At 42.5% G+C, this 27,891-nt stretch overlaps 1 protein-coding gene across 3 annotated transcripts in view; it reads right to left on the bottom strand.

Moving 5' to 3' along the window:
* Positions 1-1,647: 1,647 nt before the first annotated feature.
* Positions 1,648-27,891, bottom strand: part of LOC115137495 (mineralocorticoid receptor-like) — a 105,603-nt gene continuing 79,359 nt past the window's right edge. For all 3 annotated transcript variants that reach the window (XM_065024906.1, XM_029673822.2, XM_065024907.1), the window contains exons 7-9: positions 20,410-20,540; positions 9,546-9,703; positions 1,648-8,014 (exon numbers count right to left, since the gene is read on the bottom strand). In XM_065024906.1, the coding sequence (XP_064880978.1) occupies positions 7,859-8,014; positions 9,546-9,703; positions 20,410-20,540 (445 nt within the window). In that variant the 3' untranslated portion in view covers positions 1,648-7,858. The remainder of the gene's footprint in view (positions 8,015-9,545; positions 9,704-20,409; positions 20,541-27,891) is intronic.

Below are 27,891 nucleotides of genomic sequence, written 5' to 3'. Positions count from 1 at the left end.
AAAGACGAAATTTTTTTTTGTAAATTGAAATTTGCTATCGTAAATGTTAGCAACACCTCCGCCTTTGCGGGATGCACGGGGGATATGCTCACTAGTGTAGCCAGGAGGTGAGGCCTCATTTAACACAGTAAATTCATCAGGCTTAAGCCATGTTTCAGTCAGGCCAATCACATCAAGATTATGATCAGTGATTAGTTCATTGACTATAATTGCCTTTGAAGTAAGGGATCTAACATTAAGTAGCCCTATTTTGAGAAGTGAGGTATCATGATCTCTTTCAGTAATGACAGGATGCATATCTGTATTCCTAGTCATGTGAAATCCATAGATTAGGGCCAAATCAATTTATTTAAATTGACTGCTTTCCTTATACAGAATGAACTGTAATTCAGTCAAATCTTTAGAAATTGTTTTTGTCCAGTGTGACCATTGACCCTCTTTGCACTAACTTATTTTGATTAATCACATATGCTGCTTCTACTGTTAATTATCTATCCTGTCACTTTTATTCCTAGTTATGTGCATATCTACCTCAATTACCTCGTACCCCTGCACATTGACTCGGTACTGGTACCCTGTGTATATAGCCACGTTACTCATTATGTATCTATTACTTGTATTTTTGTGAGGGTTTTCTATTTATTTTCTTTCTCTCTGGATTGTGGGAAGGGCCCGTAAGTAAGCATTTAGAAGAATATGATGTACACAATGTGATTTTGCTCTAGTGTATTAGGATAACAATCTCAATTCCCTTGAACCAGGCTAATATTTAGATATTCTATCTTGGTGGGAAAAGTTTTTCCAGAGCGATTTAGGCAACGGCAAAAAAATGAAAGTGATAAAAACTAATGCAGGGTGAGAAGAACAGATGAAGAAATGAGAGAAACAGAAATAAATGTGAAACAGATTCTGTAGAATGTTGAGAGAGGGAAAAAGAGGTAGCTGAGAGAGAAAGGGGGCCACAGAAGCCGCCATGTGTGCCGGGTGCAGCCGTGAAATGGGACTGATCCAATAGATTCTGTTTATCTGGCACGACTACACAGTGAAAGCGATTGGAAATCTGGGGGAGATTTGAAAGTGGGCTGTGGATTTTTCGAGAGAGCGAAATGAGCAAAAGTAATACTGGGTTCTGTTGCTGCACTCTGGCATCCGGGAGTATTTTCAGATCAGCTATTAATGAGGTTAATGGTGATTCTGTCTACAAGGGTGGCTGGCGGAAGAGGGTTATAATATTATAAATATCTCTTTTTCGCTTTTTTTTTTGTCTCTGCTGTTTTCCATCTCCATCCCTCTTTCATTATCTATTGAATTCTTAAGTCTGTATGAGCTAAAAAAATATTTGATCAGTTCATGTTAGCGAAACAAACAATCATTTGAATAACATGCTAAATTCTCTCCCTCTGTCTCTCAACTCTCATTTTCTTCTCTTCCTGGCACATCTTAATTAGTCATCTGGCTCTCTATCCCTCCTCCCATCCTCCTACTCCAATTTTCCCAGTCCTGGATCTATATATACAGATTGGATAAGCCAGTGGCCCGAGCTGTGTGCATTCCCTCTGGTTTTCCTCTTTCAGACAATCTCATTGGGGTCTTCTGACGCATGCACACACTCGATGTTACTTACAAACTGCAAATCAAAAAATGACATTATTTGTTAACGGTTTTATTGGAATCTCTTGATAGTTTTGCAAACAGTAATGGCAAATATCTGCTTCAAGATATACAGTTTGTAGTAGGAACTAGTTGTTTTTATTCACGCTGAAGGATATTCATGTACTGTGGATAGTTGCTGACAAATATTGTACAAAGCATTGGATTAAAAATGTATTTTGGGATAAAAACAAACCAGGTGCTATTAATAGGAAATGCTGAGCTTGGATGTGGCTTTGGGGATATGGCTTAGTCTCAATATACGGGGTTAATGTTTGTTCAAACAAATGTTTAATGCTGTGGCTCCATTACAACTGTAAATGTCCAATAATCGGTGAAGTAGGACAGAAATCGCTGGTAAGCTACATAGTGAGCTCAAAGTATTAGGACAGTGACACATTGTTGGTTATTTTGGCTCTGTACTGCAGCACTTTGGATTTGGAATGATACAATGACTGGAGGTTAAAGAGCAGACTGTCAGCTTTTATTTGAGGGTATTTTCATCGGGTGAACCGTACAGCACTTTTTGTACATAGTCGTCGTCGTCGTCCCCCACCCCATTTTAGGGGACCAAAAGTAATAGCACAAATTCACTTGTGTAATAAAGTAGTCTAAAGTTCAGTATTTGGTCCCATATCCTAGCATTATGATACACTTTAACCTCTCATAGTCATTGCATCATTTCAAATCCAAAAGTGCTGAAGTAGAGCTAAAACAAGTGTCACTGTCCCAATACTTTTGGAGTTTACTGTACATCCATGTCCTTGCACAGAGATAAATGAATGCTGTAAAATATGAGCAATACGCTTTTTTGTTTAGAATATATCAGAATTGAACGTCCTCATTTGTTATTCTATATGCATACTGTAAATGAGATGGTGGGAAATCCCTTTGTACAAATGCATAGTGTTGTACTGTAGAAGGATGAGCAGATAACCACTAACTTATTTCTGAGCAAGGCAGTAAGCCATATACAGGAGAACTTCCATTGGGAGCACTGCAAAACCTGAGACCAAGCCAACTAAACCTGTGAACAGTCATGATGCATCCATATCTCAATGATACAAATGGTTGTTTCTAGAAATCCCAGGGTAGCACGTTTTGGGTTCTATATTATCAACAGTATTGGAGTCGAATTCATTTAGGTGTCACTTTCAGTCAACCCAAGAGTTATATCCCAATCAGCCCTTTCCTCCAATTCAAATGGTATGTCCAGATTATTTCCTAAATGGATTGGAAGTGTAGTCAAATGAATCCCAAGTGTGGTGACCACATCAACCTGTGAGTTGGAACCTTAATAGCTGAAGAGGCAAGAGTGTTTTCAACCTACTCTATTTCAGCTTTAATCAGTTTTTTTTGATTGCTTGATTTTAGTGTGGTGCTATTAAATCACATATCGCCAAGGGGTTTGGGAGATAATCATGTCCACAGCAAGAACTCATTGATCCATAGTTTGGTACTGTCTACTCTCTCTAACAAAGAAATGACATATGTTTGCCTATTTTTTTTTTTTTTTTAAGTCACATTGACATAAAATGCAAAATAAAAGTACAAATCAGATCAACAGGTAACATTATTTGTAAAGGAAGAAGAAAAGACGACGACATTTCTGTTCTTTCTCTAACATTCAGGTAGTAAAGTGTCTGTCACAATGTTTGGTACTTTCATAACTCACTCTAACCCGTTGGCTTTGTGTAGCCTGGTCCCAGATCTGTTTGTACTGTCTTGCCAACTCCTGCCAATCGTTATCATGTTTGGCATCACAATGGCTGGCAAGAGTTGACAATACTGCACAAACGGATCTGGGAGCAGGCTAGCTTTTTTGTGTGAACATTGTGCCATTTCTTTCTATGACCCAAAATGACAACATAAAGTGGGAGCCGCATGAACTGCAGATATTCCAACAATATGTAAATTAAAGGAAAAATCCACTCAAACTATCGATTTTAATTTGTTTCATTAGTCCCCTGTTGATACAGTCTCAATGTTTTGCATGTCAGCAGTCAAGTTTAAGATATACTTTTTTCAATAAGCAAAGTAACTTTGGTGCTTTCAAGACAAAAACAGGATAAAATCATGTTGGTGATCTTCAGGGTTAGGAAGTCAGAGCTCTAGAAATATGCCAGAGTTTCCAACTTGGAATTCCGAGTTGAAAGACGGTTCAAATTCTACATCTTGCCAACTTGACTGATGAAGTAAACTTTTTTTTAAATTGTATTTCTTTTAAACGATTAACCGTGGACTAATGAAACCAATACCAAAATAGTTTCTGACCAGATTATTCCTTTAAAGTATAAATGTTTTTTACACTACTCAAACATAATGACTTTCTGTATTATTTACAATATATACTGTAAAATGTTAAATCAGGTGAGATAAAAAGGCACAATTTTCCCTTCTTAAATACAATGTAAACATCTCATCAAAAAAAGCATGCATAAACATTTCACTTTACAAAAAAAGTTCTGTTTTTAGACAAAGTACTTAAATATTGCTTCCAGCAAAATATAATTCTTTCAAAAATACTTTTCCCATTCGTCCTATGAACCTTTTTTGACACTATTTTTTTTAAATAAAAAGGAGAGTGTAAAGGAGTAAAACAAGAAGAAAAAGAATAGCAGTTCTTTACAGCGTGTCTTTAGGGTCCTTCAGTTCACAACTTCAACACAGCAATGTACAAAAGGGACATGGATGGACAGTCTGCAAAATGAGACCGTTTAAGCATAGGGACTGGCTTTTTCTTTAATCGTGATCCTCCTGCCATTGTCTGTTCTCTATGTCCAACTCTGGACAGCTTCCTACAAAGTAGAACCTATAGTGAAACACCAACAGCACCTTAAAGGGGAGTTCACATTTTTGAAGTGAACTATCCCTTTAAACTATAGGCCTTATTCATGCAGGGTCTCTTCGTTTTTATTCACATTTAGTTATCAACCAGACACACAACGTTCTAGCTGGGTTAATGCCTCAATTGTCACATCTCTTCTGTACAAATCTAATTCAGGCAATTAGGATATTCCGCATAATCCTATAGAACGTAGGAAAACTAACAATGCCCTCGAAAAAAGCAGATCAACTTTGCTCGTGCTTGCCAGGGGGGAAAAAAACAACCCACACACCCTCACAAATGAGGTGAAACGATGGAACCAAACGCCCCCTCTGTTTTTCCTCTCAAACGACTCTCTATCTCACGCTATTCAGTAGCATCATAGTGTTCCACAATGGTTAAGCAGTCAGTCAATCTGGTGTGAAACAAGTAAGAATAAGACATGGGTTCAAGTACTATTAGAAATGGTTTCAAATTCTTTAGCTGTACTTAATTGAGCTTGACTTTTGCAATGGAACCAATTGAAATGCAAACCCCACCCACCTGACAGTCCCGGCAGACTAAAGCAAACGCTCTAAGTAGTTTGAAAGGTTTCAAATCAAGTTTGAACCCAGGTCTGGTAAGAATGGTCCAGATGACTGGCCATACATCTAGAGTTGGCCCAAAGACAAGATGGACAACACAAAATCAGGACAGGTGGTCAATGCAATGAGTCAATCATTTATCAGCAGTATCAACATACTTCCAAAACAGTTTCTGTACAACAGTGGGGGAAATGTGACTGTAACCTAAGCAAGTGCCATTGCATTTACTGTATGTATTTGCCGCTTGCCAGGTAAATTTGAACACATTATTCATTTACTGAAAGCACTGTGACTGTAGAGTAATGGCATTTTCCAACATCCAGTTCCAATATCAACGCCATACAGTATGTTTGAAGGTTATTGTATCTAATCAGGGTTGGGGAGTTACATGTAATCTGATTACAAAAAAATGCAACTGTAATCAGTTACTTTACCAGCACAAATATTATCAGATTACGAATGCCTACTTTTAAAAACCTAGATTACTTTTAAATTCAGAATAGATGTTTGTGAAAAATCCATTACGACACCTTTGTTTTCTTAATGAGAAAGGCGCAAGTTTAAGTTTGTTCCACCTGAGCGGGTCTGATCACAAGTCGGAGACCACTGATGACACACACATGCGTTTGATGGATTATTTTTGTCATCTTCTAATGTCTCTTAAGGGTAAAGTAATCCAAAAGTACCTGGAAGTAATCAGATTGCATTACTGAGTTTGGGTAATATGAAAATATGTTACTGATGAACATTTTAGACAGGTAGCTAGTAACAGATTACATTTAGAAAGTAACCTACCCAACCCTGTATCTAATGCTGATAATGTTAGTTACCAGAAAAGTCTTATTTCGTCGTCTTTGCGTTTACAAAAAGAAGCACCGTAGGTGTAAATTGTCTGGTTTATGAAACCGAAAACCTTTGCAACAACACTCTTAGAAAATGCTTCATTACTATTTCTGGAAACGGTAGATAAGTGTCGGTTGACTTCACAAAGGGTGCTGGTTTGGATGCACTGTAAGTACGTAGAAATAGACCAAGAAATGGGTGCTCTGATGTTTTCACTATACTGTATAACTCAGGGGTTCTCAAAGTGGGCTCCACATCTCAAAATATATCATTTCTTTTTGTACTTTTTGTTATTACTAACAGACTAAACAAATCTGGGCCAAGGGATCTGTGGAATAATACTATATAAAGGGTGTAATACATATTATTAATCTACTGTACAACTGATGTTCTTAACCCTGGGGAACATGAGCCTGGGAGGCTCACAGGGATATTGGTATCCACAATACTCAATCAAAATTATCAATATTCCAAATTCTTGTATACCCCAAAATGTTTTTTATATGCACTGTAATTCAAGCTTTAAACAGCTAAGTTTTATCTCTGCCTCATGGCAAAATGTGTAGAATTTTTGGATATTAGCTTTAAAGCTACAACAACGAAAAATCGTCCCCATGACAAAATGTGTAGAATTGCAGGAAATTACCTTTGAAAAAGGCAAAGTTTTCTCTCCGATGCCAAGGGCCTTTTTAAAATAGTCTTTCCCATGGCCCAAGACTTGGTTCGTCCAGACATGCACTGCCAAAGTCCTAGTAAAAAATATTTTTAGTCAATAGTTGTGTTCTGATTATGAATGGGTTCCTGATGAATTTGCTATGAAAAAGGGGTCACAGCCCCAAAAAGTTGAGAACCCCTGGATAATTAACTGGGTGTACCGCCGTCAAATGCATTAAGATGTGAGGGAAAGTCGTCATTGTGAATCCATCAGGTGTTTCCATACTCCCGCACCTATTATGGATGGAATTAATCTATTGACAAATGTTGCGTAGTTAATCATCTACATATCAGAAAGCCTTCACGTATGACATGGCAGATTCACTTTTAACTGTTACTCAACTTTTTTCACACTTGATCACACAACACCATACTTTGAAAATTCTTAATTTTGAAGTTTTTGCATATTAATAAGAGTTTACGTTTTTGATCGTTATACAACGTTAAAACAATTTTAGTTATGTGGGCATTTGGGTGTTGTAATGCACACCACTGCAGAACAAAAGTGGAATTAGTTAGCTTTTTAAGCAACTATTCAGTTTATTGTTAAGCTTGTATAGCCCTTGGAGTATGTTCAAATAGACCTTGATCCTCTCACAGAAACCCTACATTTAGTCTTTGTCATGAAAAAAGTATATGTTGCCATGTAACCTAATGACAATACACTGCATAGCAACATCTAAGCATTGTTTTCCATATTGTCAGAGTAGTAGTATCCATGAATCAATGCAAAAGCACAGTTATCTGACATTTTTCAGGATGGTAAGATGGTCTGTGTTACTGTCTACCTGTGTGCGTGCTGCATTACTGTACACGTGGGTCTGTGTGAATGTATGGACTGTAGCGCAACCAAAAAAATGTATGGCTTCGTATCCATAGAAAAACATAGTCTTTGGGGGGTGCGCACGCTAAGGGTCGGGATGCTGCTTTGTCACATTTTTAAAAAGTCCTCGTCAGTGCGTTTTCCTTGGCTCTGAGATGTCACTCACTCAGCGTCACCTCTAACCGGCGGACGGAGAATGCAGTGTGGGGGACTCCACTTCCTCCACCTCTCTTCCTGTCCCTCACGTGTCACTTCCTGTCCCATTTGAGAAAGGAGAGTGGGCAGCAGATCGACTGGCTGGCATAGTAGTTAGGCCACTCCTGAGGCTAGGGTCCTTCCTTAGCCTTCCTCCTCTCCCACTCCTCCCCCTCTCATTATTTCATTCTCTCTCCTCTTCCTCCCAAGGACTCAGTACAGTCACTTCTTGTGGAAGTAGAGGGTGTGTGTGTTGCCCGACTCCACCTTTGGTATCTGGTCACTGATTATCTCCACCAGCATCTCTGGAAACTCCACCTTCAGAGCCTGAGACTCACGGAACGTGTAGAAACAGAAGTCTAGCAGGTTCCCCACCAGCTAGAGGACAGAGGGAGGGATCAATCAATAACATGTTATTTGTCACATAGACTAACAGTGAAATATGTCCTTCCCAACATTGCAGAGAGAAATGTAGAAAAAAAGAAAATGGAATAAATACACATTGAGAGCGGGAAGGAGAGTTGTAGTTCGATAGAATCCAGCTGTGTTTGCATAGGGATTTCATTGGCTTATCATGAAGTGTGAATAATACACAGTACAATCAAAGCCTCGTTCTTGGAAGTTTGGGTCAACTTTGTGCCCTGGGAAACCTTGAATTGGCATTCCCCTTTTCTGATGTGTGTTCGGTTACCTTACCGTACCTTATTCAGAGTGATGCCACCTACCATAGCCAGATCCTTAGGTTAACGTTGTCATGGCATTGATGACTAATTGTTTATCGGTTAGGGGTCACGACTCATGAGTCTGACGTACCACTAGGGGGTGCTACCGATTCTCAATAGACGATACCTCTTTTACATATGGCATCGTTTCCCAAACTAGGGGTTGCATGAATTGAAAATGGGATCACCAGGGAAACTCTGGAGGGGGGGAATAAATATAATAATGGCTTGGTTCATAGAACCAGGGTTACGTCCGTAACCTCTGGTAGCTGCTAGATGTGGTTGTAATAAACAGAGCGGTTTTTGTTTTCTTCCTACAAATGCGTCTCTTTTGAACGGTTTAAGCACTAAATCAGACTGGGGGGGACATAAATTAAGATCTATGATCTTCAGTGTAGAAAAGAACAAGGTTATTGCCTGATGATCTTCTGAACTTCCCAATACCTTTCTGATGCATGTCAATCACTTCAAATCCTACTTCCTTCAAAAGTATGGTTTGGAAGACTGATTTTAGACTGTCATAGCCCCAATATCAGGGACTTTTCCCAGCATTTGTGAGTATTTTTCCTAATGCTTCTAGCTCCTAATGTTTCACCACATGCTAAGTTGTCCTTGCATAACCCCTGCAGTCAGTGCATTTAGTTAGGGGGACAGTTGTATTGACCCACCACTCTGAGCCTGGACATTGATTCCTCCATGTTCCATTTATTCACCAATACAGGGCCATCTCTGCCCATTCCAAAATAAACACCCTTTAGGGCTAGTCATTGGAATGTAATCTGTTGTTTCAGAGATACTACCTTACATTGTTAAACTCCAGTCCGGGGACCTGCTATTTGAACTTGCTCTGGGTATGTGAAATGGCTAGCTAGTTAGCGGTGGTGCGTGTTAATAGAGTTTCAATCGGTGACGTCACTCGCTCTGAGGCCTTGAAGTAGTTGTCCCCCTTGCTCTGCAAGGGCCGTGGCTTTTGTGGAGCAATGTGTAACAATGCTTCGTGGGTGTCAGTTGTCTGTGTGCATAGGGTCCCTGGTTCGAGCCAGGGTCGGGGCGAGGGGACGGATGAAAGCTATACTGTTACATATGCATAGCATAGAGGAGGCTTGTTGATGGGACTTGGCATGGTGATGTAGCGCTGGGTCCAGTGCCTGATGTTATGGATACAGTGATGTGGGTCCAGTGCTTACATCATGCATGGCGTCCAGTAGCTTGGTGAGCTGGAAGAAGCGTTGCCACGTCTGTCCAGAGTTGTTGGTGGCCTTGCCCACAGACCTCCTCAGCTCCTTGATGTAGTTCACTCTCATCTCCTCAAACGCTGCCTGGTTCTTTAGGCCCTCTTTGGGAACTGAGAGGAGAGAGGAAGCCAAAAGATAATTATTAATGAGAGGTGTAAACAACTAGCCTACATAACAAGACTACATCAAATGTATTGTATAAGCACATGGCAATTTGACCTAAACATCACCTTACCGAGAACATTTGATTTGACCACCCTACAGTTATAACCATGACATAAGTTGTCATAACATGTATTTTAATCAATTCCTTTACACTTTTTTTTTTTTTCCTTCCCTTCATTGTTGACCAACCACATCAACCCTTTGTCACTTCACCCATTAATTCAGTACATGGTAGTTGTCCTCTTTTTTTGACTTTTTTTGTTTTTTTACTTCACCTTTATTTAACCAGGTAGGCTAGTTGAGAACAAGTTCTCATTTGCAACTGCGACCTGGCCAAGATAAAGCATAGCAGTGTAAACAGACAACAGAGTTACACATGGAGTAAACAATTAACAAGTCAATAACACAGTAGAAAAAAATAGAGTATATATATTGTGTGCAAAAGGCATGAGGAGGTAGGCGAATAATTAAAATTTTGCAGATTAACACTGGAGTGATAAATGATCAGATGGTCATGTACAGGTAGAGATATTGGTGTGCAAAAGAGCAGAAAAGTAAATAAATATCAACAGTATGGGGAAGAGGTACAATTGGGTGGGCTATTTACCAATGGACTATGTACAGCTCGGTCGGTTAGCTGCTCAGATAGCAGATGTTTGAAGTTGGTGAGGGAGATAAAAGTCTCCAACTTCAGCGATTTTTGCAATTTGTTCCAGTCACAGGCAGCAGAGAACTGGAACGAAAGGTGGCCAAATGAAGTGTTGGCTTTAGGGATGATCAGTGGGATACACCTGCTGGAGCGTGTGCTACGGGTGGGTGTTGCCATCGTGACCAGTGAACTGAGATAAGGTGGAGCTTTACCTAGCATGGACTTGTAGATGACCTGGAGCCAGTGGGTCTGGCGACGAATATGTAGCGAGGGCCAGCCGACTAGAGCATACAGGTCGCAGTGGTGGGTGGTATAAGGTGCTTTAGTAACAAAACGGATGGCACTGTGATAAACTGCATCCAGTTTGCTGAGTAGAGTATTGGAAGCCATTTTGTAGATGACATCGCCGAAGTCGAGGATCGGTAGGATAGTCAGTTTTACTAGGGTAAGTTTGGCGGCGTGAGTGAAGGAGGCTTTGTTGGGGAATAGAAAGCCGACTCTAGATTTGATTTTAGATTGGAGATGTTTGATATGCGTCTGGAAGGAGAGTTTACAGTCTAGCCAGACACCTAGGTACTTATAGATGTCCACATATTCAAGGTCGGAACCATCCAGGGTGGTGATGATAGTCGGGCGTGCGGGTGCAGGCAGCGAACGGTTGAAAAGCATGCATTTGGTTTTACTAGCGTTTAAGAGCAGTTGGAGGCCACGGAAGGAATGTTGTATGGCATTGAAGCTCGTTTGGAGGTTAGATAGCACAGTGTCCAAGGATGGCACGGAAGTATACAGAATGGTGTCGTCTGCGTAGAGGTGGATCAGGGAATCGCCCGCAGCAAGAGCAACATCATTGATGTATACAGAGAAAAGAGTCGGCCCGAGAATTGAACCCTGTGGCACCCCCATAGAGACTGCCAGAGGACCGGACAGCATGCCGGTATAACTGTAAGAGCGTGATCAACATATTGAAACAGGATGTACGGAGTATTTTAAGTGAGAAATTAGAAAGTCTTCTCAATATGGATAAAGGTGTCCTCTTGATTTCACCCTTTATATCTCTGTATCTCTGTATCTTTATATTTATATCTCTCTCTCTTGCTCATATCTCTGTAGAGGACAAACTAACGGCGATATGGCTGCCTGCCAACCTCATCTTAAATGACATTCTGCGTCTGGCTGGCTAATGAATTAAGAAACACCTCGTCTCCCAACGCAGTCTCTCTTAGATCTTTCTTCTAGTGGAGGCCTACAGGAACACTTCTGATATACACTGTGGTGTGATGAACAAAGTGCAGCAGGTACAGTAATCAAACTAACCAGCACAGTGCCTTTATCCCTAGTAGCCTGCAACTCTGCCACTGTTATTCCACTGCTGCACTGGAGGTTGGTGGCACCTTAATTGGGGAGGGGTGATGGCTGGAGCAGAATCAGTGGAATTGTATCAGCATGGTTTTTGTTATTGTTGACATTATAGTGAGCTGTCCTCCCCTCAGCAGCCTCCTGTGCACTGTTGATTATCATAGCTGCTACTACTATAGTAGATGATCATTGTACACAGTAACCTACATTATTGTCATACAGAGGCATCACATGTTATTCAGACATATATTCAAAACAGGTCTATAGGTCAAAAAACAATTGTTTACTTTTAAGTGCAATATCACGGGACAGTGTTAGGTACTCCACACACACACACTTAGTGTTGGCACACTAAGGCAGGTGTTCTCTAGCTAATGTTGGTAATTGACTCAGCAGCTTCAGGTAATGATTACCTCAAACCAGAGCAACCAACTGTTCCAAATGACACACTTTAAAGTCTAATTGACAGCCTGTTTCATAGGGAGAAGGATGACACACCATAGCCCAGGTTAGTAGGCGACCTGCCGGGCTGGTCCCAAATCTGTTGGTGCTGTATAGGAAACTCCTATGGTCAGACGCAGCGTTAGCTGGTCCCGGTTCTGTATGTGCTGTATAGCCAACTCTATGGTCAGAATTATCATGCCGCACTAACAGGACGGGGATCATTCTAGGACCTGCCTGGTCCCAGATCTGATCCAGAGATGGCAAGATAACAACACAAACAGATCTAGGACCAGTCTAGGAGGATAGGCTACCTGCCTGGCTAGATCCTTCTGGTGTCACAGTGTAGCTCGACCTGCCTCACAGCCGTACGCTAATGACAAGCTGCTCTCCTTGTACTGTTTCTATGGTCAGTTTTGGAACCTTTAAAAATGTAAATTTAAAAAAGCTATTTTTGGGGTTGCCTATGGCTGAGTTGAGGCACTGTGTTGACCCTTGAGGCCTGCATTTGACATACAGATGTAGGATCCTAATTTGATCACCCTGTTACAGGAGACCTTTCCGGCTATGCAGGCCATTTAAAGCGTGTAGTGTATTTGAGGTTTAAAAAACGCTTCTGACGTTTGTTAATACCACTTTGAAATTCCAGACTTGATTTTCCCTTGTATGAATCAACCACTACAACAATGCAGGGCCGGCGTTATGGGCGAGCCTTAGGGGGTCTGGCCACGCCCTAGCGTACCTCCTTGTATGAATCAACCACTACAACAATGCAGGGCTGGCGTTATGGGCGAGCCTTAGGGGGTCTGGCCCCGCCCTAGCGTACCTCCTTGTATGAATCAACCACTACAACAATGCAGGGCTGGCGTTATGGGCGAGCCTTAGGGGGTCTGGCCCCGCCCTAGCGTACCTCCTTGTATGAATCAACCACTACAACAATGCAGGGCTGGCGTTATGGGCGAGCCTTAGGGGGTCTGGCCCCGCCCTAGCGTACCTCCTTGTATGAATCAACCACAACAATGCAGGGCCGACGTTATGGGCGAGCCTTAGGGGGGGTCTGGCCCCGCCCTAGCGTACCTCCTTGTATGAATCAACCACTACAACAATGCAGGGCCGGCGTTAAGGGCGAGCCTTAGGGGGTCTGGCCCCGCCCTAGCGTACCTCCTTGTATGAATCAACCACTACAACAATGCAGGGCCGGCGTTATGGGCGATCCTCAGGGGGTCTGGCCCCGCCCTAGCGTACCTCCTTGCCCATCCAAATAAAATATTGATCTGACTGAGATGCACGCCGACGGACTCGATCTCAGATGAAGTATCAGTGTGAGCGAAACGGCACCCCTCTGTCTCCGTATGTGCAGGTCATGTATCTGATAGTCTGGACAAAAGGAGGCACGTCATACTTAAATCTGTGGATTGTTTCAAATCACATGCATAGGCCTATGCCTGTTTGGGAAGCCAGCGATTTGGGCAGCGCGCTTGGCAATAGGCCTAGTTGATTATTTAGTTGCAGTTGTCAGTGAAAACTATCTTAAATGTGTGAAGATAATGTGTCTTGAGTATCATTTAAAGTGTTGAGACGAGGGGAGTGGTGTGTGGCGACGATATGGGCGTCTTTCTCCAGAATGTGCTCCGCTGTCTGCTGCATTGTTTCATTGTGTGAATTGTTTGCCCCTTTGATTAGATTTTGTTTTTTAATCAATTCACCATTACATATGTAACCAGTAGGTCTACTAAATGTACCGTTCATCCCTGTCATCTGGCTACATTAATTTCTGTTAATGCATGTATTACAGACATTTATTATTCTAAGAGTGGAAACGTTGTTTGCAGAGAAATCTGTAACTTAATTTTATATCCATAATTTAGGAGTTTGACAAAAACAAAATTCTTGTTTGGAAGAAACATGTGAGCAATGAGGATGTGAGTGGTTGAGGGAGCGTGTGCCCACGAGCACGCCAACCTGCTGAGTTGATACAATATTGCACTTTACTAGCGATAGCTCAAGACCGGTAGAAAGGGAGGCAGACGGGGGGAGTATAGAGATTAATACGATTGACAGAACCTGAATTTTCATCAGGCTTATTTATTAGTTGGCTTTGGGTCTGTTTTACTTAGTTGACGATGGAAGTTATAGGCCTACTGCTGCATTGGCCAATAGGCTATCTGAGTAACATGCACTCATTTCTTTAGCTGCCAAAGGATCACGGTGTGTCTATATGGCAAAGGCTGGTGCCTTAGTTGAATTTAAACAATTCGATTTTATCGTTTTGATTCAGATTTTTATGATTAACCAAGTGACAATAATTTTGAGAAACGAAAATGTAATTGAAATTAAACTGTTCCACAAACATTTTTATATAAAATATAATCCATTACTGGAACGTAGAAATGGTAGGATAAATTATAGACTTCCCTAAACTTGAAACTATGAGCTGCCTGTGGTCTTTACTATAACGCAATTCCTGGAAAAAAACAGCCCGTTTTTAGAAATCAAATGTCCATCCAACTGATTCTCTCTGTTACCAGCCCTGCAACAATGTCCATTCATTATAATCCACATAATAATTCACACTTCCTGTTGCTGCATGATTATTTTTCCTGCTGTAGCAAACTGGCTCAAATGAATATCCTACATCTGTACTATACTCAGTCTGTAGTAAATGTGGTGCACCTGCAAGTAAACATTAACTTGTACTGTGTACACCACGTGTGTCATGTACATATGACAAATACACTTGATTTGATTTTGTTTAATTAGCCTAGTTTGAAGCTTTGCATTTGAAGCCTTAACCCAAACCAACATGTGGCAGACAAACACACCTTGTTGTGCTGAGAGCCATGTGAGAAAATAGTTGACAGGGCTTTTTGTTTCTTAGAACACACAGCCACATGCAAGAGTAGGACTAGAGCCTGTCAGTTAGCATTGCATCTTGGAGGAAATCGCTCAGCGAATGGCAATGCTCAGTTGTATGTACGCAGGCACCACACACACACACACACACACCGTGAGAGATGCAGACGCACACACACAAAACCTAGCCTAGAACGTAGCAGAGACCAAGAGCAAAAGAACGACAAAGCAATAACTAGAGCTCTCTGGACAAGCATCAAGGCGAGAGGGATTCTGTTCTTTCTGTTTCGTGGCTTGTTTTGTGGCCCTTATTAATAGGAACATGCTAAAACCAGTGCCACATTTGAGCCCTTTGTTTTCACCCCACTGACTCAGTCCCTAATTTAATTCCGCTCCAGTTGGCATTGAGTCTAGGGCCGGCAGACGGTGTGTCATTTAGGGGCGTGGCCGGCATTCATTTAGGGGCAATTACTCAACGCAGGTACCCAACCTAGATGTGTCAACGAGGCCGTATTTCACGCACGCACGCACATCCATATTTCTTAAGCAGCCCGGGTTTAATAAATAATAAGCACCAAATGGAAGACAACTGACTGAAATAGGGAGGGACTATCTATACCTGAACTTATACCTGAAATGCTTGTTTTCATTTTCCATTGCATAACCTTTTGCTACGGTGGTCCCTAATGAATATGACCCAGGATTTTCTATGAATTGCAACCTGTTGAACCTCTTTTTTTTTTCTTTTTTTTCTTTTCTTTTTTCACAACCTAGAAATACTTGCATTGCTTCTGCCTCATATGTTCTGTACATAGGATATTTTCACAATGACAGCCTTTATATTATATTGGGTATCGTTAAACACACGACATGGTAGACATGTAGCTTCCTGCTTTAGTCTTACCAGCTCATACCTCCAAGACTGTGTGTCTTGGCCTTGATTCAAGCCATGATGTACCGGCTTACAAAGGGAAATGCAGGGTATTTCAATAAATAAAGGCTGCCGTACAAATATGCCTGTAGACTGTTCCCCTCCTAGATAAAACTGAATCCAGAAAGATGTCGCACTGGAAACGTTTAATAAAACAATGTCAAAAACAGCCCCACCAATGAATAACACTCAAAGGATTATTATCTATCTGACAAATAAATCAGATTATAATAATGGATTGTGGCTTATATAATGATTATTGTGCTTTTTTGTTTTACTAGTTTTAGAACACTTTACTTTATGTGGGGTAACTCATGTTATCTACCATTTAGTGTAGCAACCATCTAGCAAGCAAGGCATATCAAGGCTAGAAACCATTTTATGACAATCATCCACCACAATGTTTATTAGGTGGCGTTCTATTACGGAGTATTGTTTAAAGGACAATGTCACTTTGGAGCCGAAGGGTACATCTGTTTTTATCAGATCACACCCATTCTACAGGGTGTCATGAGAGACTGCAGGGCAAGTGAACCCTTAACCAAGGTCAAAGACAACAAATACCTCCACACACAACTACTTCTGTGTAAACACCTTTCCACAATAACTCAACACACACATCCTTATCTCTCTTCATTAGTTGGTGACAGTCTGTGTTCAAGAATATGGAGGAAGTTGGTAGCTGGAAATGTTTTCTCTGCCTCGAAAGTATCAGATCTCATTTCACTATTAGTCACAAATATTAAGAGGATGAAATAGCCTTTTACAAACCTAAAAAGTAAACAACATAAAATTCATAGTCACTTCGGTCTAGAAGGATTGAGATGCTAAAATGAGAACCTCAATATCATCATCCCCAAGAAGACCTACAGTGGGATGCAATCTCTGACAGGCACTACTGAAACACTTCTGACAGATTCATGCAGCCACATACAATCAGTCAGATCACCACAGCACTCTCTCTCTCCCTCCAATTGGGCCATGTTTGAAGGAAGTAGGAGAAAAACAGCAGGTTTTGGAGTGCTGCCCATTGCTTGACTGGACTTTATTAAGTACAGCAGGGCTCTTTGGAGAGGCTCTAGAGGATGAGGAGGGAAGAGGCAACAACAACAGACGGACCAGAGAGCTCTCTCGTTCGTTCTGTGCTGTTTCTCTCTCGCTCTTTCTACCTCTTACTCTCTCCTCTCTCTCATATATATTCCATCCTCTCCCCACCGTCCCACTTCCACTCCAACAGTACTCCTGCTTTCAGATTAATTTACTGACACTCGGGTTATGTCAGGCCAGTGTCAATGCCATTTGGGAATGCTTAGAATTTCGGAACTAAAATGCAATTTTAAAATTACACGTGTGTTATGTCATTGATTGATCTCATTTAAGATACACATTTTAGTCAAATGTTTTTAATGCATATCCCCTGAGTGGGGTCATGGCCAGTGTCGCTGGAGAATCCCTGGAGCAATTAGGGTTAAGTGCCTTGTGCAAGTGCACATCAACAGATTATTTTTTAAATGTTTTACCTTGTCGGCTCCAATATTCAAACCAGCAACATTGTCAGTGTTTCCTACTTACAAAATAGGTAGAGGTCTGTAATTTTTATCATAGGTACACTTCAACTGTGAGACAGTCACGTATGATTTTTAAGTAATTAATTTGCATTTTATTGCATGACATAAGTATTTGATCACCTACCAACCAGTAAGAATTACGGCTCTCACAGACCTGTTAGTTTTTCTTTAAGAAGCCCTCCTGTTCTCCATTCATTACCTTTATTAACTGCACCTGTTTGAACTCATTACCTGTATAAAAGACACCTGTCCACACTCAATCAAACAGACTCCAACCTCTCCACAATGGCCAAGACCAGAGAGCTGTGTAAGGACATTAAGGATAAAATTGTAGACCTGCACAAGGCTGCGATTGGCTACAGGACAATAGGCAAGCAGCTTGGTGAGAAGGCAACAACTGTTGGCGCAATTATTAGAAAATGGAAGAAGTTCAAGATGACAGTCGATCACCCTCAGTCTGGAGCTCCATGCAAGATCTCACCTCGTGGGGCATCAATGATCATGAGGAAGGTGAGGGATCAGCCCAGAACTACACGGCAGGACCTGGTCAATGACCTGAAGAGAGCTGGGACCACAGTTTCAAAGAAAACCATTAACACACTACGCCGTCATGGATTAAAATCCTGCAGCGCACGCAAGGTCCCCCTGCTCAAACCAGCGCATGTCCAGGCCCGTCTGAAGTTTGCCAATGACCATCTGGATGATCCAGAGGAGGAATGGGAGACTGTTGTGTGGTCTGATGAGACAAACATAGAGCTTTTTGGTCTAAACTCCACTCGCCGTGTTTGGAGGAAGAAGGATGAGTACAACCCCAAGAACACCATCCCAACCGTAAAGCATGGAGGTGGAAACATCATTCTTTGGGGATGTTTTTCTGCAAAGGGGACAGGACAACTGCACCGTATTGAGGAGAGGATGAATGGGGCCATGTATCGAGAGATCTTGGTCAACAACCGCCTTCCCTCAGTAAGAGCATTGAAGATGGGTCGTTGCTGGGTCTTCCAGCATGACAACGACCCGAAACACACAGCCAGAGCAACTAAGGAGTGGCTCCGTAAGAAGCATCTCAAGGTCCTGGAGTGGCCTAGCCCGTCTCCAGAACTGAATCCAATAGAACATCTTTGGAGGGAGCTGAAAGTCCGTATTGTCCAGCGACAGCCCCGAAACCTGAAGGATCTGGAGAAGGTCTGTATGGAGGAGTGGGCCAAAATCCCTGCTGCAGTGTGTGTGTGTGTGTAAACCTGGTCAAGAACTACAGGAAACTTATGATCTTTGTAATTGGAAACAAAGGTTTCTGTACCAAATATTAAGTTCTGCTTTTCTGATGTATCAAATACTTATGTCCTGCAATAAAATGCAAATGAATTACTTAAAAATCATACAATGTGATTTTCTGGATTCCGTCTCTCACAGTTGAAGTGTACCTATGATAAAAATTGCAGACCTCTACATGCTTTGTAAGTAGGAAACACTGCCGATTTTGCAGGTTATCAAATACTTGTTCTCCCCACTGTAGTTTGGGGGTGGAGGTGCTGAATTTTTGTTGTTGTAATGAAGCCCTGTATTTACTTCCCCAAAGCCAGATTAACTTGTGGATACAATGTTTGTCTCTCTGTGCAGTTTGAAGGAAGTTGCTAACTAGCATTTGCACAATTGCTAACGCTAGTTAGCACTGGCTCGCGAAACTACCTCTAATACCTTCCTCTGTATGCAGAGACGTACAAATGTAATCCATGAGTTTATCCGACTCTGCAGAAGTAGATAAATGGCTTCATTGTCAAAATCCCAAAGCATCCCTTTAATAGTTTGTCATTTTCCGCTCTGTTTGCTCTAACAACACTCCTAGCCAGGCTTCCATTATCAATCAGGCAGAAATCCATGGAAAGCTGAGTAGTGCTGCCTCTGGCTCCACGTGAGACTACCCAGCATCCTCCAAACGGAGGCCCTGCCTGACAAGTCTAATAAACATTCCTACAAATCCGCACGGCGGCAGTTCAAAGCAGAGCAGAGGGCTGAAGCCTGGCCTCCCAAAATAGCTCCCATAACTGGCCTATGTAGCCTTGCCCTCCTGTAGCTCTGCCTGCTCTGCCCCGACTGCGTTTACTGCTGGATGCCAACAAGAACCTTGTTCTCAGTTGCCATATGGTGAAACAATATGGGGGTCTCTTTCTTCATGCCCCGTGTGGCTCAGTTGTTAGAGCATGGCGCTTGCGATGACAGGGTTGTGGGTTCGATTCCCGTGGGGGACCAGTACAAAAATGTGTGCACTACTGTAAATCGCTCTGGATACGACTGTCTGCTAAATGCCTAAAATGTAAATCCCTCGCTCACACTGAGATTCTTCTCTCTCGGTGTACTTTCTCACAATTTTACCTCTCGCTCTCCATCGACTGCCCTCTCTTCTCTTTCTCTCATGACAGGTTGCGTGCCAGAGGTATAGCATAATCGTTGCATCCTGTAGTGTCACCCAATTCCGCTTGCCATGCATACCTAGAATGGATACTACTCCAGCTTATTATAGACATGACCCTGTATGTATATCTATTGTTATTCCCTGGTTCCTGTTTGTGTTCCAACTCCAAGCTCAGCAAACAAATGACAAGTGATGTACCTGTTATTTACTCTGTCAACCTGCTTGTATACTGACATGTGGCTGATACACACTACCTCACTGCAGCTAGCTGTTGATTGGTGCAACACAAACACACACACACCATATAGACTCTCTTTCTCACTCACTCACACACACACACACACACACTGCTGTATGCACACACTCACTTAGAGTTGGATGTTTTTCTGGCAAAGGAACTCACACTCCCCCCCCCTTCCACACACCTTCAGCTGACTTACCTGTGCTGAGCAGCAACAACACTTTCATGGAGAGGAACTCTTGGTAGGTGAGCTGCAGCCTGACAAACTCCTGGCTCACCTGCCTCATGCCCAGACACAGGTCGTACATGGCTGACTGCTGCATGCGGTCCCTGGGGGGAGAAAGGATGGTTGGTCAGTGCCTGAGGCGTACTGGTTCTTGCTCTCACTATACAGCACTGTACGTTTAGCTCTAAAAACAGCATTCCCACTGGGAACACACTGGTTGAATCAACATTGTTTCCAAGTCAGTTCCATGAAATTCCATTGAACCAATGTGAAATAGAAGTTGAATTGACGTCTGTGCCAAGTGGGATGGCTCAGTAAGCTCCCATTAGCATTGACTGTATTGTGTCCAGCCAAACTAATCTTGTACAGTGTGGCAAAAAAGTATTTAGTCAGCCACCAATTGTGCAAGTTCTCCCACTTAAAAAGATGAGAGGCCTGTAATTTTCATCATAGGTACACTTCAACTATGACAGACAAAATGAGAAAGAAAATCACATTTTAGGATTTTTAATGAATTTATTTGCAAATTATGGTGGAAAACTTTTGTTATTGACCAAATACTTATTTATCTCAATACTTTGTTATAAACCCTTTGTTGGCAATGACAGAGGTCAAACGTTTTCTGTAAGTCTTCACAAGGTTTTCACACACTGTTGCTGGTATTTTGGCCCATTCCTCCATGCAGATCTCCTCTAGAGCAGTGGTGTTTTGGGGCAGTTGCTGGGCAACACGGACTTTCAACTCCCCCCAAAGATTTTCTATGGGTTTGAGATCTGGAGACTGGCTCGTCCACTCCAGGACCTTGAAATGCTTCTTACGAAGCCACTCCTTTGTTGCCCGGGCGGTGTGTTTGGGATCATTGTCATGCTGAAAGACCCAGCCACGTTTCATCTTCAATGCCCTTGCTGATGGAAGGAGGTTTTCACTCAAAATCTCACGATACATGGCCCCATTCATTCTTTCCTTTACACGGATCAGTCGCCCTGGTTCCTTTGCAGAAAAACAGCCCCAAAGCATGATGTTTCCACTCCCATGCTTCACAGTAGGTATGGTTTTCTTTGGATGCAACTCAGCATTCTTTGTCCTCCAAACATGACGGGTTGAGATTCTACCAAAAAGTTATAGTCTGGTTTCATTTGACCATATGACATTCTCCCAATCTTCTTCTGGATCATCCAAATGCTCTCTAGCAAACTTCAGACGGGCCTGGACATGTACGGTCTTAAGCAGGGGGACACGTCTGGCACTGCAGGATTTGAGTCCCTTGCGGCGTAGTGTGTTACTGATGGTAGGCTTTGTTACTTTGGTCCCAGCTCTCTGCAACTCATTCACTAGGTCCCCCCATGTGGTTCTGGGATTTTTGCTCACCGTTCTTGTGATAATTTTGACCCCACGGGTTGAGATCTTGCGTGGAGCCCCAGATCGAGGGAGATTATCAGTGGTCTTGTATGTCTTCCATTTCCTAATTTATTACATTTTTTATTTCACCTTTATTTAACCAGGTAGGCAAGTTGAGAACAAGTTCTCATTTACAATTGCGACCTGGCCAAGATAAAGCACAGCAGTTCGACAGATACAACGACACAGAGTTACACATGGAGTAAAACAAACAACATACAGTCAATAATACAGTATAAACAAGTCTATATACAATGTGAGCAAATGAGGTGAGAAGGGAGGTAAAGGCAAAAAAGGCCATGGTGGCAAAGTAAATACAATATAGCAAGTAAAACACTGGAATGGTAGTTTTGCAATGGAAGAATGTGCAAAGTAGAAATAAAAATAATGGGGTGCAAAGGAGCAAAATAAATAAATTAATTAATTAAATACAGTTGGGAAAGAGGTAGTTGTTTGGGCTAAATTATAGGTGGGCTATGTACAGGTGCAGTAATTTGTGAGCTGCTCTGACAGTTGGTGCTTAAAGCTAGTGAGGGAGATAAGTGTTTCCAGTTTCAGAGATTTTTCTAGTTCGTTCCAGTCATTGGCAGCAGAGAACTGGAAGGAGAGGCGGCCAAAGAAAGAATTGGTTTTGGGGGTGACTAGAGATATACCTGCTGGAGCGTGTGCTACAGGTGGGAGATGCTATGGTGACCAGCGAGCTGAGATAAGGGGGGACTTTACCTAGCAGGGTCTTGTAGATGACATGGAGCCAGTGGGTTTGGCGACGAGTATGAAGCGAGGGCCAGCCAACGAGAGCGTACAGGTCGCAATGGTGGGTAGTATATGGGGCTTTGGTGACAAAACGGATTGCACTGTGATAGACTGCATCCAATTTGTTGAGTAGGGTATTGGAGGCTATTTTGTAAATGACATCGCCAAAGTCGAGGATTGGTAGGATGGTCAGTTTTACAAGGGTATGTTTGGCAGCATGAGTGAAGGATGTTTTGTTGCGAAATAGGAAGCCAATTCTAGATTTAACTTTGGATTGGAGATGTTTGATATGGGTCTGGAAGGAGAGTTTACAGTCTAACCAGACACCTAAGTATTTGTAGTTGTCCATGTATTCTAAGTCAGAGCCGTCCAGAGTAGTGATGTTGGACAGGCGGGTAGGTGCAGGTAGCGATCGGTTGAAGAGCATGCATTTAGTTTTACTTGTATTTAAGAGCAATTGGAGGCCACGGAAGGAGAGTTGTATGGCATTGAAGCTTGCTTGGAGGGTTGTTAACACAGTGTCCAAAGAAGGGCCGGAAGTATACAGAATGGTGTCGTCTGCGTAGAGGTGGATCAGAGACTCACCAGCAGCAAGAGCGACCTCATTGATGTGTACAGAGAAGAGAGTCGGTCCAAGAATTGAACCCTGTGGCACCCCCATAGAGACTGCCAGAGGTCCGGACAGCAGACCCTCCGATTTGACACACTGAACTCTATCAGAGAAGTAGTTGGTGAACCAGGCGAGGCAATCATTTGAGAAACCAAGGCTGTCGAGTCTGCCGATGAGGATGTGGTGATTGACAGAGTTGAAAGCCTTGGCCAGATCAATGAATACGGCTGCACAGTAATGTTTCTTATCGATGGCGGTTAAGATATCGTTTAGGACCTAATAATTGCTTCCACAGTTGATTTCTTCAAACCAAGCTGCTTACCTATTGCAAATTGTCTTCCCAGCCTGGTGCAGGTCTACAACTTTGTTTCTGGTGTCCTTTGGTCTTGGCCATAGTGGAGTTTGGAGTGTGACTGTTTGAGGTTGTGGACAGGTGTCTTTTTTTTATACTGATAACAAGTTCAAACAGGTGCCATTAATACAGGTAACGAGTGGAGGACAGAGGAGCCTCTTAAAGAAGAAGTTACAGGTCTGTGAGAGCCAGAAATCTTGATTGTTTGTAGGTGACTAAATACTTATTTTCCACCATAATTTGCAAATAAATTCATTAAAAATCCTACAATGTGATTTTCTGTTTTTTTTTCTCATTTTGTCTGTCATAGTTGAAGTGTACCTATGATGAAAATTACAGGCCTCTTTTTAAGTGGGAGAACTTGCACAATTGGTGGCTGACTAAATACTTTTTTGCCCCACTGTATGTCCATGAAAAACGGCCAACATCCCCAAAACACTGTGACTCATCCATATAAACTCTATGTACATTTCCCACCATCCACCACATGATAACATACAACATATTTGTATCCTCCCCCCTACACACACACACATACTACTGCGCCTCAACCCTTTGGAACATCTTTCCACATAGTTTATTCTATTCGCTGAGATAGGATGAGTTGAGAGCCAAATTCCTCTAGAGTGCAGAGCACTGCGCACACACACACAGTAACACAACGCAGATGACTTAGCTGCTTCAATACGCTGTGTAAAGGCTGGGTAAGACTTACTGCATCACCCCAGTCATGGTACATGAAAACACACACACACACTAGCATACGCACTCCGTCCTAAACAGTCACTCACACACCATATCAGAGAAGTCGATCTCAATCCTGTCAACGTGCAGAAACAGCAACCAACAACAACTGGGCACAGGGACAGTAGAGTAGGTTGGGTCGGATGGAGAGGGAGAGCTAATGAGCAATGTGTTATGCAGATGCCGCAAATCCCAGGGAATTATGGGTTTTGGAAGCCACCTTCTCCACTTTAAATCACCCATCATGTCGAGACTCGAATAATCAAATGCAAGCGGTGTGGCTCCACTTGAAAGGGAGTTCACCATAGGGGCTGCATAGCAAATGGCACCCCGTGCCCTATTTAGTGCACTACTTCTGACCAGAGCCCTATGGGGCTAGGGTGCGATTTGGGAGGCAGCTCATTTGATACTACTGCAGAAACCACATAGTAACACTAGGACAGAGGGAGATTCTGCTCTGGATAGAACCGGTCTTAACATTCTGAAACATACTTGCAGCAACAAGGTAGAATTGGTGCATATGTTCTTATTATAAGCATAAAGCAGATTTAAAATAATAATTAGTACAATTAGTTTACTTTTACCTTTATTTTACTAGGCAAGTCAGTTAAGAACAAATACTTATTTTCAATGATGGCCTAGGAACAGTGGGTTAACTGCCTGTTCAAGGGCCGAACGACAGATTTTGTACCTTGTCAGCTCGAGGATTTGAACTTGCAACCTTTCGGTTACTAGTCCAATGCTCTAACCACTAGGCTACCCTGCCGCCCCACTAGGCTACCCGGCTACCCTACTGTATACGATGTACATCTGGCTGCACAAGGCTTGGTTTAGCTGAGTGTGTCTCGTTCTCTTTCTGTCTGTCTGACTTTGTCTATCTGACTTAAGAACATATGAAAAATGTATGTGTTTTAGGAGTAGCATTGTGTTGGAGTTCTGCAAACTGCAATTAATTATTGGGAGAACCTTGGGTCTGAGTTATAAAAAGTCTCTACATATTTTGTCTGAAATCAATTTTGCTGAATCATTGCCCAAAATGAGAAGAAACCCACTGCCCCTGGTTTTTCTCTCTCCGGCTCTTACCGTTGCCATGGAGAGATTCAGGAAGCAAGAGCGAGGACGTAGAAAGTCAGACTCACTTCACTTCTGTGAATATCCCTGATAGACAGAGCAACTACAACTCTATAACCCCCACTTCAAATACACTAGTTTGTATTGGGAGTTGTTTTTCTTGGTCCCTGGATATTATTGGCAAACGTCTTTCAATGTCTTGTTTATACCTCTATCTTCTGTCCTCTTGGGTCAAGAAGGAACTTTGCATGACCTTCTTGACCCTCTGTCAATCGCTACAGTTTAGGTTTAGATGCACCCACTACGGGCCCAAAATTTAGAACAATCGTTTTAATAGAGCTATTGCAAGCTATTATCAAACTTTCATGCATAAATTAAGTTTAAAGAGCCACTGGACACAGATTGGCACGTGTGTTTTTTCTGTTGCTCATTAGATGAGATTTCAGTCTTGGAAGTGTGTTCCTGACCGATTCTGCATTTGGTTAATGACGTTTATCCCCCATGAGACACTGTAGATGCAGAAGCCTATTTCACTTCCTCATAATCCCCAGAATAAAACTCAATAAATATTTCATACATTTTTATGTTTATGCCAACAATGTTTTAGTAGTGAAATGTTACATCTAAGGTATTTGGTGCAGTATTTCTCAAGTAAAGAATGTGTGGTGTGTTGTCTTATGTAAACAAAGTCGGAGTTGCTGGGTAGGTCTGTCTCACTGTCTACGCTATTGGATAGACCGCAATCACTGCAGCTGTTCACCCCATGGTAATGGGCAAATGGACAAATCACCAAATCAAAACACAACCTTCATTTACATGTGACGCACAGCGGTTCCAAACTCCATTTTAGACGAGACTGACTTTATGACAAATTATCCTATTTACACCTTTTGACACTAGAATAACCGTTTCTGACTCATATTTGAAGGCAGTCGCTCTTTAATTTAGATGTATTTGTCTTTGACATCAAGCACATTTGTCTTTTTGTTGTTCTCTCAATCAGTAGACCTAACTGAATTAGGATGAAAAATCCAAGTGGGCGGACTATCCAGCTCCAGGCAATGAATTCATTAAACAATGTCAAGACAAGGAAGTCACTAAAGGAGCCATAGAAATCATACAGTTAACAAACGGCTTCCTCCTCGAGGACTAGAGATGAACAAACTGCTTCCTCCTCGAGGACTAGAGATGAACAAACTGCTTCCTCCTCGAGGACTAGAGATGAACAAACTGCTTCCTCCTCGAGGACTAGAGATGAACAAACTGCTTCCTCCTCGAGGACTAGAGATGAACAAACTGCTTCCTCCTCGAGGACTAGAGATGAACAAACTGCTTCCTCCTCAAACTGCTTCCTCCTCGAGGACTAGAGATGAACAAACTGCTTCCTCCTCGAGGACTAGAGATGAACAAACTGCTTCCTCCTCGAGGACTAGAGATGAACAAACTGCTTCCTCCTCGAGGACTAGAGATGAACAAACTGCTTCCTCCTCGAGGACTAGAGATGAACAAACTGCTTCCTCCTCGAGGACTAGAGATGAACAAACTGCTTCCTCCTCGAGGACTAGAGATGAACAAACTGCTTCCTCCTCGAGGACTAGAGATGAACAAACTGCTTCCTCCTCGAGGACTAGAGATGAACAAACGTGGAGAAAGTATGGATTGTTTGATATACTGATGCTGTTAACTGACTGGCAGACAGACGGGCAGACCATAAGACCAAGATAAAACGGGCAGACAAAGGTAGGCCGACAGACAGTTTGAGCGATAGAGTAGCTTCCCTACTCTATACGTCTCCTATAGAGACATACAGGTTAGTTTCTCTACTCTATAGGCCGACAGACGGGTTGGTTTCTCTACTCTATAGGCCGACAGACTGGTTGGTTTCTCTGCTCTATAGGCCGACAGACGGGTTGGTTTCTCTACTCTATAGGCCGACAGACGGGTTGGTTTCTCTACTCTATAGGCCGACAGACGGGTTGGTTTCTCTACTCTATAGGCCGACAGACGGGTTGGTTTCTCTACTCTATAGGCCGACAGACTGTTTGGTTTCTCTACTCTATAGGCCGACAGACGGGTTGGTTTCTCTACTCTATAGGCCGACAGACGGGTTGGTTTCTCTACTCTATAGGCCGACAGACGGGTTGGTTTCTCTACTCTATAGGCCGACAGACGGGTTGGTTTCTCTACTCTATAGGCCGACAGACGGGTTGGTTTCTCTACTCTATAGGCCGACAGACGGGTTGGTTTCTCTACTCTATAGGCCGACAGACTGGTTGGTTTCTCTACTCTATAGGCCGACAGACGGGTTCATTTCGCTACACGTCTCTATCTCTACAGGGACATGCTTTTGCCTTCCTCCTAACTGGGGACCTTGGCCTGATACCATGGTCAGTCACTGACACACTGGGGATAGTGGGGACACTAGGGTGACATGCAGGTTTTCGTGACAGAGCACTGGACATTCCAGCCGACATCCAGGCCATGCAGTAAATCAAGTTGGTGTAGGATACTTCTCATGGGGATTGTC

Source organism: Oncorhynchus nerka, linkage group LG11 (genome assembly GCF_034236695.1).
Source record: "Oncorhynchus nerka isolate Pitt River linkage group LG11, Oner_Uvic_2.0, whole genome shotgun sequence".
Classification (NCBI taxonomy): domain Eukaryota; kingdom Metazoa; phylum Chordata; class Actinopteri; order Salmoniformes; family Salmonidae; genus Oncorhynchus; species Oncorhynchus nerka.
The sequence above is the reverse complement of the archived record's forward strand: the minus strand, read 5'-3'. Positions and strand labels throughout refer to the sequence as shown.